This window comes from Rutilus rutilus (genome assembly GCF_951802725.1).
Source record: "Rutilus rutilus genome assembly, chromosome: 21".
NCBI classification, from domain to species: domain Eukaryota; kingdom Metazoa; phylum Chordata; class Actinopteri; order Cypriniformes; family Leuciscidae; genus Rutilus; species Rutilus rutilus.
Genome location: NC_140226.1, coordinates 3871505 through 3890249, shown reverse-complemented (window position 1 = coordinate 3890249; position 18745 = coordinate 3871505). Strand labels below are relative to the sequence as shown.

At 38.8% G+C, this 18745-nt stretch overlaps 2 protein-coding genes across 8 annotated transcripts in view; one reads left to right on the top strand and one right to left on the bottom strand.

Moving 5' to 3' along the window:
- The window catches only part of ddhd1a (DDHD domain containing 1a), a 35551-nt gene extending 30201 nt beyond the window's left edge, over positions 1 to 5350 (bottom strand). For 2 of the 5 annotated variants that reach the window (XM_084392435.1, XM_084392436.1), the window contains exons 1-2: positions 4022 to 5350; positions 865 to 1041 (exon numbers count right to left, since the gene is read on the bottom strand). In XM_084392435.1, the coding sequence (XP_084248561.1) occupies positions 865 to 1041; positions 4022 to 4715 (871 nt within the window). In that variant the 5' untranslated portion in view covers positions 4716 to 5350. The remainder of the gene's footprint in view (positions 1 to 864; positions 1042 to 4021) is intronic. The other 3 variants (XM_084392439.1, XM_084392437.1, XM_084392438.1) reach the window with 3 other exon arrangements.
- Positions 5351 to 8093: 2743 nt separating this feature from the next.
- On the top strand, positions 8094 to 11773 carry LOC311280763 (uncharacterized protein). 3 transcript variants are annotated; one of them, XR_014625725.1, is made up of 11 exons: positions 8094 to 8191; positions 8944 to 9125; positions 9263 to 9312; positions 9756 to 9804; positions 9909 to 9980; positions 10085 to 10166; positions 10261 to 10294; positions 10378 to 10464; positions 10607 to 10770; positions 10906 to 10963; positions 11056 to 11773. XR_014625725.1 is itself a non-coding variant. In XM_084393183.1 (11 exons), the coding sequence occupies exons 6-10, from the start codon at positions 10146 to 10148 to the stop codon at positions 10948 to 10950; spliced, it is 315 nt and encodes a 104-aa protein (XP_084249309.1). In that variant the 5' UTR covers positions 8100 to 8191; positions 8944 to 9125; positions 9263 to 9312; positions 9756 to 9804; positions 9909 to 9980; positions 10085 to 10145; the 3' UTR covers positions 10951 to 10963; positions 11056 to 11773. The 3 variants fall into 3 exon arrangements, 1 of the variants encoding a protein (XP_084249309.1); XM_084393183.1 differs by having other exon boundaries at positions 8100 to 8191; positions 10643 to 10770; XR_014625726.1 differs by lacking the exon at positions 10085 to 10166 and having other exon boundaries at positions 8100 to 8191.
- The last annotated feature ends 6972 nt before the right edge of the window (positions 11774 to 18745 follow it).

Genomic DNA, 18745 nt, shown 5'->3' with positions numbered 1-18745 from the left:
TATTAAGTTCCCTACCAGACAGTGAAAATAAAATGTAGTGTAGCTTAACATAAAGGAGGAGAAAGATAATGATGGCCAATCTACTTAAACCCTGATGTAACATCTCAATGTGAAGAGTCACAATGACTCAGTGGCACTTTCACAGATTTTATTCGGTTTGCAAAAGTGTAATTTGAGGACATTCTCAGTATGAGTATCGGTATCCTCTTTTCAGCTGTCACGGCCTTCTGTCTCTGACAGAAGTGCAAATTGCATTTGTGCAAATTCTCTTTATCCTCAAGTTGACTTTTGTCTGATTGAAAATCTCTAAAGACCCAGTCGTGTTTTTGATCTCCATTCCTGCCTGCTTTCCTGTCTAAACTCCATTATCTTATTCAACTTATTTTGCATCGAGGAAGAAAGACGTTTTCTGTGAATGCACACGACTTCCGATTCATTAGCATCACCATGATGGGTACTCAATTGTGGGTTGCTTTTTTTTTTTTTTCTAACTCTATTTAGTTTCCATCATTGCTCCCATTCACTTTTCAAAGCTAAATGACAATAAATTGAATGTAAATATTTACTGAAAGATCTTGATTGGGAGCACTAAGCCATCTTGCCAATGTTCAACCCAGAAGTTTAACTTCTAAACACTATAACATACACACCTTCACACACAAATCTGTTTTCAACAGAGACCAGCAATAAGGGCAGGTGACGTTGTCACGAACAAAACCTTTTGCTGATGGATCCTTCATTTGTTTTTCAAATACTCCTAAGCTAACAAACAGCCTCACACACAGGAGGAATGCTCTCTCTTTACACTTAACCTCTATTGACCCATGTCCAACCCAATGATGTGCTAGTAGTGAATTCGCTCACCATCTTTTCTGTCCACAGTATGGGCCAGCGTGTCAGTCTCAAAAGCGTCCTGTACCTGCTGTCCTCGGAAACATGTCAGGTGTTCTTTCTCTATGAGTTCGCTCTCGTCCTCCTCTACAGGCGTCCAAGTGCCGTCAATGAACCACTGGCCTCTCATGACAGGGATGCAATCCTGTTCTACAAGGTGGGAGACACAAAATAATGATAGAACAGTGAAGGACAGAGAGAACAGCTTGTTTTCTGTTGCTTTTGAAAGCTTTTGCTTTTGTAAGACGGTTCACTGCTCCTTTGGGAAATTAGCCATGGTTTTGTGGACGATTAGTGTTTGTATTACCTTAGTTTTCCGACAAATATCATGATTAAATGGTGGATAACATTGTATCTATAAGAATATTACAAAAACATAATTCCACTCTGAAACATCCTGTGAAATCCGTGCTTTGAAATCCGTTCAGCACAATCCTCTCATTTTGTTAACATTGTCAGGGTCCGAATCGGGCTCAAATTGTTTTGAAATGGACGCCATTGTTAATATTTACATCTGAGTAGAGCTCGCGGATATGAAGGGGCGGGTCATAACCAATCATAACACACAGGGCCAGCTAATCAATCACAGCACATTTCGTATTTTCGGAAGGAGGAGCTTCATCGAAAACAACGCGTTCAACCAGACTGGGGAGAGAGGAGCTGTAATAATGTAAAATATGTGAAAAATAATGTGCTTTTTGAACAAAAATGGGATGTGTGATTGATAACAAGCTGAATTTTAATGTCAATGTGGAGACGATTTGTAAAAATGGCCAGCAACGTCTATCCTCCTGTCTACGGAGACTGTCCAAGGTTAATGCTGATCGGTCTTTGATGACTTTGTTTTACAAATCTTATATTGAGTCCATTTTAACATTCGCTATGTTATGCTTGTATGGCAGGCTTAGTGTGAAGACAAAGACTGCTTTGGTTAATAGTTAATACCAGTAGTAAGATTTTAGGAATTGAGCAGAGTCACCCAACCATCCTGTTTAATCACCAGGTAGTCAGAAAAGCCCAATTTCAGTTTTTACCCTCAGGATCTCGGTTAAGATTTCCCTCTGTTAGGAGTAACAGGTACAAACATTCATTTATTCCTACTTCTATTTCTCTGTTATATTCAGGCATGGTAGTTGTTTGGGCCTGTCGTTGTTTTGTGTAGTTTATCATGTAATTTTGAATGTATTGTAAATTGTCTTTTTTGTATGATGGTCTTGCTGTAAAACCAATTGTCCTTCGGGGACATAAAGAAATAAACAATCAAGCTTGAAAACATTCTAGTACACCCCCAAAACAAAATCAAGACTTCGTAAAAGGGCATAATAGCACCCCTTTAATAATAATTTTTCAATGCTGTAAATTAAACAGATTATTGGAGCATGCTTATACTATACTATACTATTTCAGTCTTTCTGCTTCAAAATAGCATGATGAATTCAATGTTACTGGCCATTTCTTTGTCATTATTTGTCAATCATACACCAATTTTTTTCCTCAGTGTACATGTTTGTAAAAGATTTACACACTAAATTACTGGTCACACACACACACACACACACACACACACACACACACACACACACACACACCTCACCTGACAGACAGAGGTGATTCCCCTTCACCTGAGATGATAATGCAGTTAATCATTATGCAGAAAACTAAACATGCAGCCTTCAAAATTATGCACAGAATAGAGGTCCTTATTTATGTTAAAGTATGTCAACTACGTTACTTCACTCTTACGAACATGATTTTTTTTTTTACACTGTTCATTTGTTTTTTTGTTAGTGGTTTAAAACTATTTCATCCAGATGGAAGAATTCGTATTAGTATATTGTATTTATTTGCATACATTGTTTGCAATGTTGAGAATTCTCAATAAAAAGTCGATTAGAAAATATGAAAGAGATCTTACTTCACACCTGACGTGAACAAACCTCCAGGTGTCACAGACACCAACGAATATTAATAATTCAGTGGACAGGGCGGGTAATGATGCACATGTTTTCAAGCATTCAAGCTTAGAAGTGTTTACTAACACTAGAAGGGCCAAAGGACTCTTAACAGCAAACTGTGTGTGTGTGTGTGTGTGTATTTTCTTTGTTCTGTTTTTTTTATTCATTTAGTCCTTTAATTAATCCATTTAATTACATAATATGTATTATGTGTCATTTAACCGTTTATTAATTTGTATTATTTTACTTAGGCTATTTTCCTGGCTCTTGTAGTGCATTTTATTGTTGTTTCATTCAATGATGATTGTGTGGTTTCATGAGATATTTCTCTTCATGAGTTAGACATCGGAAAATGTCTCCATTTTAAGATTTTTAATGTCACAGGATGTTGTGAAACAGTGATTTTTTAATTGCTTTTGCTTTGATAATATCACTTGTTGGATTTGTGCTGGTCAGGCAAAGTCTGAGCATTGAAACATATGCAACCAAGATTATTCATTAAACCCTGCTGATTTTTATCATCACTTCTTCTTCTGCTTTTTGCCATTTCACGGCTTCCTCCGTCAACTCCTCAGGCTGAGAGAACACTTTTAGTTCATACAGTTTTGGGTATCAGACAAAATACAGTGTTGTGAACTGATTTTGGGTATCAGACAAAACTCTGATTCTAACCTAATTCATTAAAGAAATTAAAAACAGTCAGGTGCTTTACTCGGGAATTAGTCGAATGAGGACTAAAAGTCAGGATTGGGGATTAAAAGACCATTAATATTCAATGATATTATCGCTTTAACTGCACTGACACTGTTGGATGAGAATTGAGCTGAATAATAACATCTTGAATAACGTCTTCTGTAGAGCTGCTTTACGGCTGGAATTGAATTGGTCTCATAATTAATGCATTTAATAACATTGACAGTTATTTTCCTATTTATTAATATTGCTTTGAAACAATCTGCACTGCATAAAGAGCTACAGAAATTAATGTGACTTGTCTATTTTCTATTTATCAGGCATTTTATTTTTTACCTTTTACACTCCATGTCTTGCAATTGGGTGGGTTACACTTTAATATGTTGTATATTTTTTCTTATATTGAACCGATTACTCAATAAATAAAAAAAATAAAGAAATAAATGTGACTTGACTTGCATCCATCAACGAGCAATACTTACGATTCCAGTACACCGGATAGCACTCTTTATTCCTCACATCCACTTCATAGAGTCCCCCTCTCACACACACCGCTTCCACACTGACGTCCACACTGTCATCATGTCTCTCGTCTCCACGCGTCTCCTGCGACGGGTCTCCTCCATCCAGACCATCATCTTCGAGAAGCTCCTCTCCGCCACGCTTTAAACCCCTCTCCGGGTTTCGCTCGCAGAAGCTGCGATACATGATTTCTATCCTGAGAGAGTCGTGTCCCATGAAGGGCTTCCATGTCTTTTTGTCCTCTTTGTAAAACCACCTGACTTCCTCCGGTCCCAGTTCGGTGACCACCTCGAACCGGCGTCTGGAGGAGCTGGACCGTTTCCGGATGTCGAGCAGTCGGTTCTTCTCCTGGTAGTCTGAGCCAGGGCTTGTGCAGTAACTCGTGTTGGTGGCGTGGAAGAAGCTGGCGACTGAAGTTGTGCTTAGGTCCAGATGGCCCGTGGGAAGGATGCCCGAAGCAGGACTTTCGAGTCTCAGCGTCATTCCGTCCCGTGGTGAAGTGTGTGTGTTCTTGTCTGGCTGCAATGCGTGCATCCCTCTCCCAATGGATTCATCGTAGAGCCTGAAGTAGTCATCGCTCCAGTCTCTATTGCCAAAAGACAGTTTATTGCCAGGATTGTTAATAAACCGTGTCTTCTTAGTAACACTGCTCATAACTCCTTGCTTGTGGAGCGGCTGTCCCAATCGGAGCTGACCTCAGTGGCGTCATTTAACAAGGGTCATGACCTCATATTAAAACCTGACTCTGTTATTTAACAACTAAACTGACATGTTATTAAGCTGGTTCTCTCAAAGCTATGAACACGTAATAGAACGTTCGTTCCAAGTTATCTGGGCTTCTCAAAACATTGTTTATACGTCATAATAGAACGTTCAGAATGACATTCAAAAGTAGCATTCGCGCAATGTTTACAAAACGATCCAATAGAACGTTCCCTTAACGGTCGCGTAAACGGTTTAAAGACGTTTAAAAATCTTGTCGTTTAGGAACGACGTTTTCAGATCGTTAGCAAAGGTGTATATAGGCTAACTTACCTGCCAATAAGACGTCATAGCACAATCAAAAGTAAACTTACCCCGTTTAAACGCACATTAAACGAGTTTATGTCATGCTATTTAGCTGTTTTAAAGCGGCTAGGTAAAGAAGGAGAACCGGTCTGACAGACCGCACTGATTCCGGCACTGTACCGGATTGTGCTCGTGCAAACCTGCCGTCAACCGGAGCGCGTCATTTCACAGAATCACGCTCTTCCGCTCTGTTTATCCATAAATCAGTCCGTGTCACAAATAGAAACATAAGCCTGTCCAGTATCGCAGTCAGGCTGAGGGTGCAGGGAAATACACTGACCTGCTGGCACACTGACAAGTGCGGGATGTGCGATCTTACGTCACAGCCCACGTAGTGCGTATGAGCGCATCCCGCACTTGTTGTTACTGGGCAACCAATCAGGAGGAAGACTGTTCACCTGCTGGAGCGCGCACGTTCTCGTGAACGCGCTCGAGACTGCACGTGTTCAGTGGATTGTTTTGAATAAAAACGAATTAGGTTAAAATGTAATGTTTTGCATTAAAAATTCAAGAACTGTAGTTTTTTAAATAGACCCAAGGTATGTTCGCTGTGATGTGCAGTAATTCTTTAAAATGATGAAATATTACATCGTTATACTAAGAGATTGATGTTATTAAGGTTAATTGCTATTTATTCGATTTTTATTCATTTATTAAATAGGCTATTGTTTTGAACCTTAAACCTTTGGGTTGCCCTCCAGGATCTTTAAATACCAACATAGGCTTGGTGCAAAACAAGAAAACACTTCTCCATTTTGTATTTCCATGTCCACATGTGTTGTTTTGAATTAAAAATTAATTAGGTTAAAATGTAATGTGTTATAAACATATATTTAGCATTAAAAATTCAAGAACTGTAGTTTTTTTTTTATGTTGGCTGTGATGTGCAGTAATTATTTAAAATGATGAAATATTACATGTATCATCATGTGGGGGTTGATGTTATTTAGGTTCATTGTTAAATTATTAAATATTGTTTGAACCTTAAACCTTTTGGTTGCCATCCAGGATCCTTAAATACCAACATAGGCTTGGTGCATTACAAGAAAACATTTCTCAATTTATATTTCCATCTACATGTGAATTTGATCAACAATGCATCCACACAAATGCGTAACACAATCCCACAAGTGACTACAGATAATTAAAATGAGGGGAAACCAGGAAATGCATTAATGATAGAATTTATTAGGTTGAATTCGCCTTCTTTACTAAGGTAATAATAAAAAAATGTCCACAAGATGCCGCTGTTGTCTTGCTTCTGACCATCAACCGTAGATGAATTCTGTCTTTTGTAGTGTTTCTGGGTTCCTCCTCTGACCAGGTTGGGTTGAATCTGCTGTCCAAGAATTTGGCGTCCTAAATTTTCCTTTAAATATAATATATTACAGTATTTATAATAAATGATTTATCCGTGCACATAGTTTTTTTTATTATTATTCATGTTCCTGGTAATCTTGAATCAGAATAAGTTCCTCTTGCAGCATCTCTTCTCTTCTCTGATGATGTGGGCGGGGCAACCTGTCACTCACATGAGATCCACCAATAGCAAACCACAACCATCCAATCAATTCCCCTCGGACAAAATCAAGCCCCGCCCACATTTGTTCTTCTCCCAGAAGCGTTTCACTCGGATATTCGTGAGAGGTCCTTCATCGTTCATCCCACTTAAAATTCGCTCTGTGTTCACCCTCTATCTGCTTAGTATGATCCCGCTATATCCCACTAATCTCACATTTAAATTTCCCCTAAAGAAAGAGAGTGTTTGGGGAGAACAAATATAAAATGTTGGATATACAATTTTTTTAGTGTTATTTGTTGGATATTGTCAACATAGTATATTCATGATATTGTCAACATAGTAAAAAATGTCACAGAGAAAAATAGGCTAAATTTAATACATGTGTCACTCAAAATCATAAGCCAAAATAAATAAACGGAATCTGTTGGCTTACCTCTCATGATGGGGGAGGAGAGCCCAGATAGCAAAAAATATCGGCACGGCTTCTTTTTGCCGCTGGCCCCAAGCTGTCGGCTATAGGTGCGCCCCGCTGGCGGCGATGAAGCGTTTGCCGCCGAATACGTCACTCCCATTTCTTGCGAGATGCCGCCGGCGAACAGCCGCCGGGCCGCCGACTTCATTCTCTCTGGCGGTTGCCGCCGTCTAAATGAACCGCGGCCGGCTGGCGGCAAGCCGCTTTGAAATCGACCAGCCATGAGTGAAACTGACAGCATCTTAACTACTTTTCACATTTAAAGCGATTATAATTATTATGTGAATTATATCAATTTTTGTTGTTGCTCCAAAGCCATTAGGGGTTATAACAGATTTGACTCTGATTCCATGATAAGGTTTAGGAAATTACATTTAAATTACTTTGAAACTCTGAAGCGATAATATGTAAAATATATAGAATTATTTTATTCACTTAAGGTGACAATTCTTTACATTTCTTTGATTTATGCACAATTTGAGATGCACCAATAGACCAAACAGAATTCCTTTTGTAAAACTTACTTGGCAATAAATATCTTTCTGATTCTGATTCGTTTTTAAAATAAATATTTCATTCATGGTATGAACAATTTAGCAGAATACATGGATGAAGTTAGATTTTTCACCAATGCTTGAAATCAGTGAACAGTGAAAGACATCTGCAACTTGGCCAAAATCTTGGGTTTGCTTTATATTTTTTTTATTAATTTGCAACCATGGTAATGTCTATGAGAAACATGAAAATCCCTGTTTTGACCTGAAGGATAAAGTGAAATATTTATAAATATTTTGTCTCTCTGTCACTCCAGGAAATTGTGGTTATGTCTTTCATTGTTTTACAAGCTCAATTTTTAATTTATTTTACCTTTTACATGTATAAGGGATTACTTTGCAGTTTGCAATTGCGAGTTTTGCGACCTGTACAAATGTTTAAGAAAGTGTTAAAGCACAAACAGAGAAGTACCTCCACCGGTCGAGAGGGGCAGCACCTAAAAAACTGAAGCAGATTTACTCGTCTCGTCACACGGTTTCAGTATTTGGAGAGAGGAAATATACGATCTTTTAAGTAAGTACATTTTTCCTTTTTGTGTAACGCAATATTACTATGTTCATTTTTGACATTGTTTTTAGTTCTTCTTCTTAAGATCTGTTCTTGCCTAACTAGTCAAGCTAAAGTAAGTTAGCCTTGTTTGCAAAGTTTCCGCCATGTTTCCGCCATAGCTAGGCTAACGTTACTTCGTTTCTTCCTGGCGTTGAGTTTTTTTTCTTCTTCTAAGTATGTTTAACTGTTATGTATGTTTATACAAGTGTGAGTACATGTGGTTTAAGATAGTATTGGTCAGTCGAATTAACTAACGTTACAGTTCCTGAACTACGGACAATTATTCTGCCGCCTACGTGGGAATGGTAACGTTAGCAAAATCTTCACGACAAGAAAGACTGATCAGTATAACTTGTGTTGTTTTCTAACTAAACATAATTATGCTGCTAGTCTAGATTAGTGTTCGCTACCACATGCTGTTTCACCTTTTTTACACTCAGTTCAAGCATGTTCTAACGTTACATGTTAAATGTATCTAGCCACAGTAGGTAGCCAAACTTTACATCTAGAAAGACTAGTTTAACTTTTGGTGTTTTCTTACAAAAATAACGATGTAGGTTGTTTATATGATTTTGTTTGTCTGAACATGGTTTTCTGTTGATCCACTTGTGAAAATTACTGCTTTTTCGAAGGGGTGAGCATTTTAATGTTGTTGATTTTGCCTGAAAAAAAATAATCAAAAAGTATACTTTATGCTAATGTGTCTTCTATTTTAGATGCTTCACATTGTTCAGTTTATCAACAAGGAGGATCTGCCATTTGCAGTGGTTCAGCAAGAGTGGCTCAGCGAAGGGCATGTGCCATTGGCAAAAAAGACAAAGGAACAATTTAGCCATCCGCTGCACACCTCCACACAGCACCTGGGAGAAACATCATTTTAAGTTCATGAAGGGAGCAGGTAAATGGGTCTGACTTGTACATTTGATTTTCCTTTATTTCATCTGTGTAATTTATTTGTCTGTTTATTGTGGATAACGGAATCTTTCATTCATTATTATTATTATCATCATCAAATTTCTGTTTCCCCTTTCTTAGAACCAGGTTTCTCCCCAGTAATCCAGAATCCGCCAAGAGTTTGAGTACAAGTAAGTGATGTTATTTGTGAAGTTTTTTTTGTCTTGGAAACTATTGCTTCTATTTAAAGTTGGCATGAACTGGAAGTTACAAACGACTTTTCTCCAATGTTGTGACGTATTTCCAAGTGAAAGGGAATATTGAATAGAGGAGCAGGGTTTTACTCTAGCGCTCCTCCTCTCCATCTCTGCTTATAGCAGACTAATGGTTTGAGGGGAGTTGCCACGCCATTGCACATGACCGGAAGATAAGTCGTTTCGAGGGGGGAGGGAAGGGTAATGTATTTGATTAAATATTATAAGGGTACATGAATAAAAAAATAAAAAAAGAAGTGCACAGATGAATCATTTACATAAACACTACAATATTACATATAAAAATACAAATTGTAACATTTGATTTCATGCTGACTTTAAGATGATGAATCCTTTAATCATAATCTGTTTTTCACTAGGACACTTGATGGAATTCGCTGCAGCAGTTTCTGGATGAAAGGTGTTGAGGTGTGTTGTACATTCCATTAGCTTTGCACAGTTCAATTATTGTTTCATTACTGAATATGCAATACTCTGCATTGAAATGAAAGCTGTTATGTTTGCTCCCCCAGCTCATCAAGTACTAAGCTTTACTCCCCCGGCAGCAAATTTACCCTGGCAGCATATGGGTGAAAACTCTGGAGGTATGTAATACGTTGCGCTTAACTAAGTGTTACATTTAAGTCCAATTAATGAAATGTATGCAATAACTTCAAACATATTTTTACATGTCAATGATTATCAATAGGAGGGAGAAAGTCATTGCTCTATTGTTGGCCCTTGTACTCCAATGGCATCTCGTGTCAAGCATGAAGTTTTCAGCTGTGAAGGTATATTCTAGCCCTATGTCTTAATGTCCAGTGTTTTAACAGTATTGCAAATAGTGCCTTTAGTTGTTTGTTTTATTTTATTTTTTAAATGTAGAACCAAGCCCTGAGGGAAAGCAATGCACGAGCAGGTGAGAACTTGCACTGTTTCTTAAATTGTACTTCTTTGTGTGTGATGTAAGTCCAAAATTACCATATGCCTTTCATTTTGTAGCTTCGGATGACAGCGGCTTACTTCAAGAGCAGGTGAAGCAAGTTCAACAAACAATGTTGAAGACGTTTGCTTGCACTGGGCAATCAGGTACAACTTGCAAACAGCACCTGTGGTTGTTGGTTTAATTCCCACTGGGGCTACCTGTACATGTAGTAGACCTAGATATAAATGTCATAGTTTAGTAGTTGAGGGACCAGGACTGACTATTTTATTCTGGGAAACCCTGTAGGTGCAGATCAGACCCTTATGCTGTGACGTCTTGCAGAGTTTGGCGATGTTGTGTCTGTTGGAGTTATCCCTGTCAGGGGATCTGTTACTCCCCTACACACCCAGGAAGATTTGCCGTGTCTTGACAACAGTTTGAAGCAGGATAAAAAGCTCCAGGAACAATTTGTAAGTTTGCTGATTATAACGCCATATCTAAAAAGTAAAATTTAAGATTGTATACTGCATATATTACAGTCTGAATCCTTAGCCTTTCACAAGCTTCAGAGAAATGTAATTTGTAACACTTTTTTGGATTTTCAGCTTGGTGTAGGGGATAAAGCAAGTTTTAGAGACATGTTCCTTTAGACCATTGTTCAAAGTAAGTTGGATATTTTTTTAATTATATTTAAGTAGATGTGTATGGCGTCATGCAATTCAAATGAAATGACAGATCTGTATTTTCTAAATTAGCCATCCGGAAGAACCTGGCAACCCAGGATGCCACTGATGAAGCGGTCTAGGTTAATGTTTCGCGTTACCTGAAAGGAGCATCTGACCGTAAAGGCAGAAAAAGGCACCGCACAGCTGAGAGGGACCCACAGCCGACCCCTTAGGCTGACTACTGACACCCCAGAATCACTGACAACTGGAATCCTTTCTTTATCTTGCAGTCAGTAACATCAAGACCCCTAAAGAAGTCAGAAGTGTCACACTATACTCACTAACTGTGGAAATTACTTTCTTTTTTTTCTTTTTTCAAATAATGCTTGTAAGTCCTTGTGCCACAGGTCAGCATTGCAGCTATAATGGTCTATTCTACTCCAGAGCTTTACTATAAATTACTACCACTTAACCTATTGTTAGAAATGGCTTGTAAATGTCATACTTTGATTTATTTGGTATCCTGCACATTATTTCGTATCAAGTATTCTCTTTACTTGTCATAATGTTTACAGGTAATTTTTTTCACCCTAGAGCTGTCCTCTTTATATGAACAATTATTGTAAGAGTTGTAATTTGCTTGTAAGGCTGTTTTTCGTTTGTTTGTTTTTTTACCAAAATTTAATAAGAAACCTGCATGTTAGTATATTGATTTATTTATTTTTCTGTTATGTTTCAGTGATCTGACACATCTTGTTTAAATGACAGTTAATGTACTTTGAAATGTGGAATAAAAATGCCAAATGGATATTTGTCTGGTTTGAGCAATCATTATTCTTGATAAACTGCATGCTATAAATATTAAATATTATATATAAATATATAGCCAGAATAAGCGGCGGCAGGTCGCTCGAAAATAGCACTTGCCTCCAGCGGGCCGCGGAAGGGCCGCCTTAAATATAACGGCGGCGGGACGGCGGTTGGCCGGCGGGCCGGCCGCGGAACGAAGGCGGTAGGAAGGCGGCTGCCGCTTTTAAAAAGCGGCTGCCGCCGGCGGTGCGCCGTCCAACGTGTTTGCGATGTCGCCATTCTGCCGCTTCTACTGCCGCCGGAGCGCCGACGGTGGTCCGCCGACTCATTGCTATCTGGGAGAGAGAGAGTGAGCCAGAGGGAGATTAGAAGAAAGACTAGAAAGGGAGATGGCTGAGAGACATTACAAAAGAGAAAAGATCAGAGGAATATCGCTGGAAAAAGAAGGGTTATGATCAGGCAAGAGCTTTAAGACCCATGTTAATATTGAGACCTCAGTGGGAAGGCCTGAAAACGGACTCGAGTTTGCGTTGTTTCTGCTCAGTATGTGAGTAACTTTGGTTTTGCTATGTTTCACAGAACCAAGATATGCTGTTGTTGTAATGTTAGCTTCATGGACAGTTTTGAGTGTCATTGTTTGTCTGGAGCTGCTGTGCTGTTGGCGACTAACAACCAACTCTTGCATACTGTATGTTAATTTTTTGTTCTTCCTAGTCATTTGTTCATCATATTCACATTATATTTCACTTCAGCTATGATAAAAATACATCCACTCTTGCATTGCGTGTTTGTGCATTTGGGGACGGAGCAATGAAGGAAAGGTGTGTGCTTGTTTGGGTTGATTACAAATATCAACAGTGTTTCTCAGATATCGCTTACTGCAGCTTTCAAGGTAAATTAATTCTGTCTATTGTAGTGTTTCCAAGTTCCTCTGACCAGGGGTGTGTTTCCCGTACACCGACGTAACTCGCTGCTTCACTATCACAGTACGATGCATCGTTGAAGAAATCAACTAGCTAGTCACGACTGTTTCCCGAAACCATATTGTCACAAATGTGTCGTTCAACCACGTTGGTTAATGTCGCACAGGTAGTGGAGTAATAAGTACTTTTAATGAATCTGTTTGAGATCGAATTAATGCTAGAACTAACACCATTAAATTACAGACACGGCATCTGAGGACTTCAGTATTTCTATTTCTATCTCAGTTATTTTACTTTATTTCCAGATTCAATCATTTTGTCAGTCAAAAATCTCCGAATGCGAATGAACTGACTCTGAATTTTAGTATTGTTTCTTATATGAGGATCCTTTTTCAAATACAAGGTCAATATTGATTTTCACTATCGACAAACAACAAATTATCCGTGAATTTATATGGAACTAAGCTTTAGGAGCTTTCCATCTTTACTCTCCTCCCTGTTACGTTGCATTCGGATCAACGTTGCATTCGTCAAAATGGCGGCGGACACAGCTACTGTGAGTTGTTCAAAATCTTTCTTTTTAGTAAACTCTGTGCACACAAACAATGTTCTCAATGCTGGAGTTCATGTGTAGAGCCCCTGGTGATACTTCCAGCACAGTTTCATGTTGTGTCGAGCCTTCTTAGTGTTTTAAAAATAGCGATTTTTGATGCTATCATAGAAGTGCCCCATTCAATCCCATTCACAAGGCAATTTGACCGAAACCGAAAATACGGTCAAACTTAAAAGTGGAGTTTCCATCCTAATTATGCTTTTAAAACGAAAGTTTGCCTCGGGTAGATTAACTAAAAAAACACCCTAGGTTGCATTTTGGCGAGAGTTACGCTTTAATTTGTGTTCTGAAGATGAACGAAAGTCTAACGGAGTTGAAACAACATGAGGGTGAGTAATTACTGACAGAACTTTCATTTTTTGGTGAACTAACCCTTTAAGTGTGCACCATTTTGCACTGTGACATTTATATTTGCATTACAACAGTGGATTGTGGCTTTGAAATCAAGTGCATTTGGACTTGGAAAACACTATAACGCCTCAAATGACGCCTTTTTTCACCTGTCGATAACCTCTCTGTGTATGAAGGAACTGCCCGAGCCCCACTATCGCCTCCGACACGGAGAACAGACAAGATGACTGCACGATCGGCAAAATATTACTGACATTTATTAAATCGCCATAATGGGCGATATATTGTGTCAGGGACAGGCCTAGTCCTAAATTTAGATTGGTGTGCCTCAATATTAATGTTGAGCCTCTGCTCTTGGACTGTGTACTACAGGCACTATATAGGCTGCTGTCGTGAAACCTACTTTGGGGCAACATCTCGGGCTCATGTGGGAATGTCAAGAGGCCCCAACCAGGCCCCTGTACACCATTGTTCTTTTAGCCATGTTTCCATGGAAGCTAAAGCTATGCCTGTGTGTTGCTCCTCGTATAGTACTTTGCTGTGATTAGTGTTCAGTCATTCCAGGATCTCGTGATTTCTATGCAGAGAACAAAATGGATGTGTCTGCTTATGCTGTTTACATGGTCTGTGAGACTGACTTTGGTTCAACTGTCTAGCTAATGTTCTGCAAGTGTGCAGCTGTTATCAGACTGCCTGCGATGTTTATACACATACACCATCATTACAACAACAGAAATGGTCCAGCTTCTGCTGATATATGAGTCAAATAAAGCTAAACACATTGCTTTTGTTTACTTTAATCCCCAAAGCTGCATTAGGTTACACTAATTGATTTACGATAAATGTCTGGTGTTTTAGGGCACATCTGGTATGAGTCTGCGGATGGAGGAAGGGAGAGTTTGTGAATATGCGGAATTCATGTTGAATCTTCCTGTTTATGACATGTGTGTGTTTGTGCATGTCAAGAGCATTTGACCGTAGGAAAAAAACCTCTTTAATATACAATGAGATAAAATTGTGTGTTTATGTAAGTGGCGTTTCATGTGTGTGATGTTGCATGTGTGCCGGACATCGGATCTGTTGCTCGCCACATTCCTCGCTTGCAGGTGGTCTGTCCGTGCTCGGGGTCAGGCAGGGGATTTCATATTTCATAGGAACGCAGCATGCTCTGGACAGCATCATTGAGTCCACATGGAAAGCAGAACGATCTGCTGTGAACACTTGGCTCGAAGCCGCTGCCCTTCGGCCCTCCTCTAGTGTGCACTCGCTCGTACTCACGATTACAAGCTGGTCACGCAGGTACAGATGCTGGCAGATGTCTTCCCAGCTAACATTGGGAAATACTTTATTTCGATAGTCCACTTTAGACTAAAGCTTAGCTAAATATAACCAACTTTGCACCTACATGTCAACTAGTAATATAATCTGCTTAATATCTGCTAACTCTTTATTGTGATGGTCCGCCAACAGACATTCTACAGACTATGGGCCCTATCTTGCACCCAGCGCAATTGACTTTGTACACCGACGCATGTATCATTCCTATTTTGCACCCGACGCACAGCGGACTTTTCCCTCCACAGACGCACGTCGGTAAATTAGGGAATGAACTTGCGTTCCCGGGGGCGGTTCAGCGAAAAGAGGAGGCGTGTTCCGGCGCAAACGTTCCCTGGTGCTATTTTGCGGTTTCAGAAAACAATTCCGCACTGACCAGGAGAAACTTAGTCTAAAGTCAGTGGCGCATTATTCAGATGCTATTTTAAGGGCGCATGCTTGGCCATAATGTAGCGTGTGCACAACGCACATACACTTTGCTTCTCTCATCTACACACAGACGCAGCAGTTGCCATTTTTGCAAACCATACATAATTACAAGAAAAAAAATATTATCACACGAGGGAAATCATTGTGGTGTCCATGAAGATGTGAAAAAATAGGCATAAATCTAGCTTACACATTTATCCAAATTATCATACGCCTGTTTAAACGAAGCAAATTTGGGTGGGTTTCTCCATCCCCAATGTCACGTCTCTGTATTTTACGGCCCTGACGAGAACGTCGGTCTCCTCGGCTGTGAACCGCTCCTGGCGTGCGTCTGGCAAATCCGCCGTTATAATAGCAATCCTGATTGGTTTATTTCACATTACGCTCAAACCACACCTATGAGTGATGAAGCTACTTCAGACCAACCCATTTTAGATTTGCGTCGGGTGAGAGTCATTTATCCCGCCGGTATAATAGCAACAGCGCCCGAGACCCGCCCACAAAGTTACTTGCGTTTCAGATCGTTAAAATAGGGCCCTATAAGTAACTTTACAACTGTATGTTAACTTATTTTAACCTTAACATTACCAGTCTACTAATACTCTACTAATAGTCTAATGAGAGTTTGTAGACATGTAGGTGCTACATTTTACTGCTGATAACGATGGAACTTGCGACCATAGTTGGCTAACGATGCTTTTGGGAAACACAGCCCAGAACGTTCTGAACGTTCCCTTTAGCTGGGCACCTTTGTCCTATAAAATATCTTTCATTGCTTTGTGTTGCCATGTTTGCCATAATACAATAGATATACATTCCAGGTGTTTACTGTTTGTTCTCTTGTCATTGTGTAAATGTAGTTAATAAAGTTAAAGTGCCTGAGTTTGACCAGAGCAGAACAGACAACACAGGCATATTCATTTTCAAAAGTTACAAATACATATTGACTATATTCCATATTGTGTATTCCTTGCAAAAATCTTGTCATAATAACGGCTGTCAAAGAAAACGGTTGATCTCTATTGCATAAAAGTGAGGGAAAACTTCACTCATAAAGCATTACACCATGAGAGACTATATAAACAGGATGGAGAGCCACAGATGTTCACATCACTGACGGACCTAAGTGAAAAAAGCTGTTATGTAATACAGAACATGCTTTGGGAAGTTCAGAAAACATGATCTTTACAGTTTACAAGAGGGTGACATCCATATGGCGTTATGTGTTGTTGTGCAGTGCTTGTAATGAAAGGTTTAGAGACAATAAGTTTACATGCACTAATTTTCATCAATCGGAATAAATCCAATCCAATTTCAGTTCTGTTTATATGAACCCTAAACTTAATTTAGGCCACATATGCGTCATATGTATTCCGAACAAACTTATAGATAGATATAATAAATGCATCATCATTGGGGTTCCTCAGGGCTCAGTTTTAAGACCCTTACTATTTTCTGTATATATTTGCTTCCTCTGGGCTCCATCATTCAGATCTATTGCATATCTTATCACTGTTAAGCAATTTTTTCAGTGTGCTTGGACAAGAAATCCTCAATTGAGAATGCCCCAAACTGTTTTACTGATATTAGGCATTGGCTGGCAGATAATTGAATACACTTGAATGAGAGCAAAAGTGAAGTTCTGATGTAAGGTTCCTCTGAGTTCTCTTCTCTTGACCTGGTCAATCAAGCTCTGTGTCATTTACTGTACAAGACCATGTAAGGACTATGGAGTTACATTGGACTCATCACTGCTTTTAAATAGACAGATCATTTGCTGTTGTTAAGGGCAGCTTTTTTGACTTGACCGATTGCTGTCAGACCTGGAAACTGTGATTCACTCATTTATTTCATAGATTATTGAAACTCACTGTACATCGGGTTGCCTCAAACTGCCTTATCCCGTCTACAGCTGGTCCAAAATGTGGCTGTTATGCCTGGTTCAGATTACACGATTTTAGCCCGATTTTGGCACGATCTGTTTGACGTAGGGTGTCGTGTAGATTCGTAAACGACAACGGGCATCGGGACGCAAGATTCGATCGTTTCATCTCATATAGTGTGTCATAGTGGGCGATAACCAACTGCGATGCTTCAGGACGGTCGTAGAGCTGCCAATTGACACTTTTCGCACGCTCTCAGGCCACACATCCATTTTCTCACGCACAGAAAAATCGCGAAGCAAAGAGGACATGGAGACCAACAGACTAGACAGAGCAGGTTAGTCATGATATTAAAAAAATCTCAGCTCTCAGATTCTGTCAATTTTATTACGAAATTCGTTTTGGCACTTAAATGTGACGTGACAGGACGCTAGCGGCACGTGAACCGATCATCTCTAGCTAATAGTAAATAAACACGAATGAACAATGTTGAAAGAAACAGTACAACTTACCGAAATTTATATTCCTCATACATAATATCGATCAATCAGTGTTTTTCAACTGCGGAAAGGGTCAATAATAAAACAGATGGAGAACAATTATGTCACATAACATTTACCTCAGGAAAGCCATCTAATGACCATAATAGGCTATAGCACGTTAGTTGGCTAGAAAAAAAGAGCTATAGAGAGTATTTTGCTAATATGTGTACTATATTACATATTTATTATATTTTACTTATGTCATATGTCACTTACTTTATGTCATTAAATAAAGTTGTTATTATAATAAAAAAAACACATTATATATATATATATATATATATATATATATATATATATATAATTTTATTTTTATTTTTTATATATATATTTTTTTTAACCTTAAATAATACTACAAGCTGATAGGGCTGTCTGTATGTTTACAGCATTATCAGATGAGTTTTTCTTGAGAAAAAATCTTGTGTACCTAATATTTATCCAAATGAGTCAATATTAAATCAAATCACAAGAATTGAATTGAAATCGTGAAATTTGTTTCAAGCAATAATAAAATAAAAACGTAACTTACCAGAAATTGTACCATATAAACATTGTCACTAAACCTAATAAAATTCAGTTTAGTTACTAAAATGTTTTGACAATCACAATACACTTATTGTGATGCAAGATTTTTTTTTTACATCCCCCCAATGCTCAAGCTCGTTACAGCAGGATGGATTCTGATTGGCTGTCAATGTTTTTATCGTTCGTTAGCTGGATAAAATCAGTCTGAAAGTGATTCCAACGTTATCTCTGTGCCGTTATCATTATATCTGTGGTGTGGACTCTGCTATTCTTTAATATTGAGAACTGTTTTTAAAACTATGTTTATCATTACCTTTATAATTATCGTCCTTGATGTGAATGGGCCTTTAAAGCAGCTCTGTAGAAAAC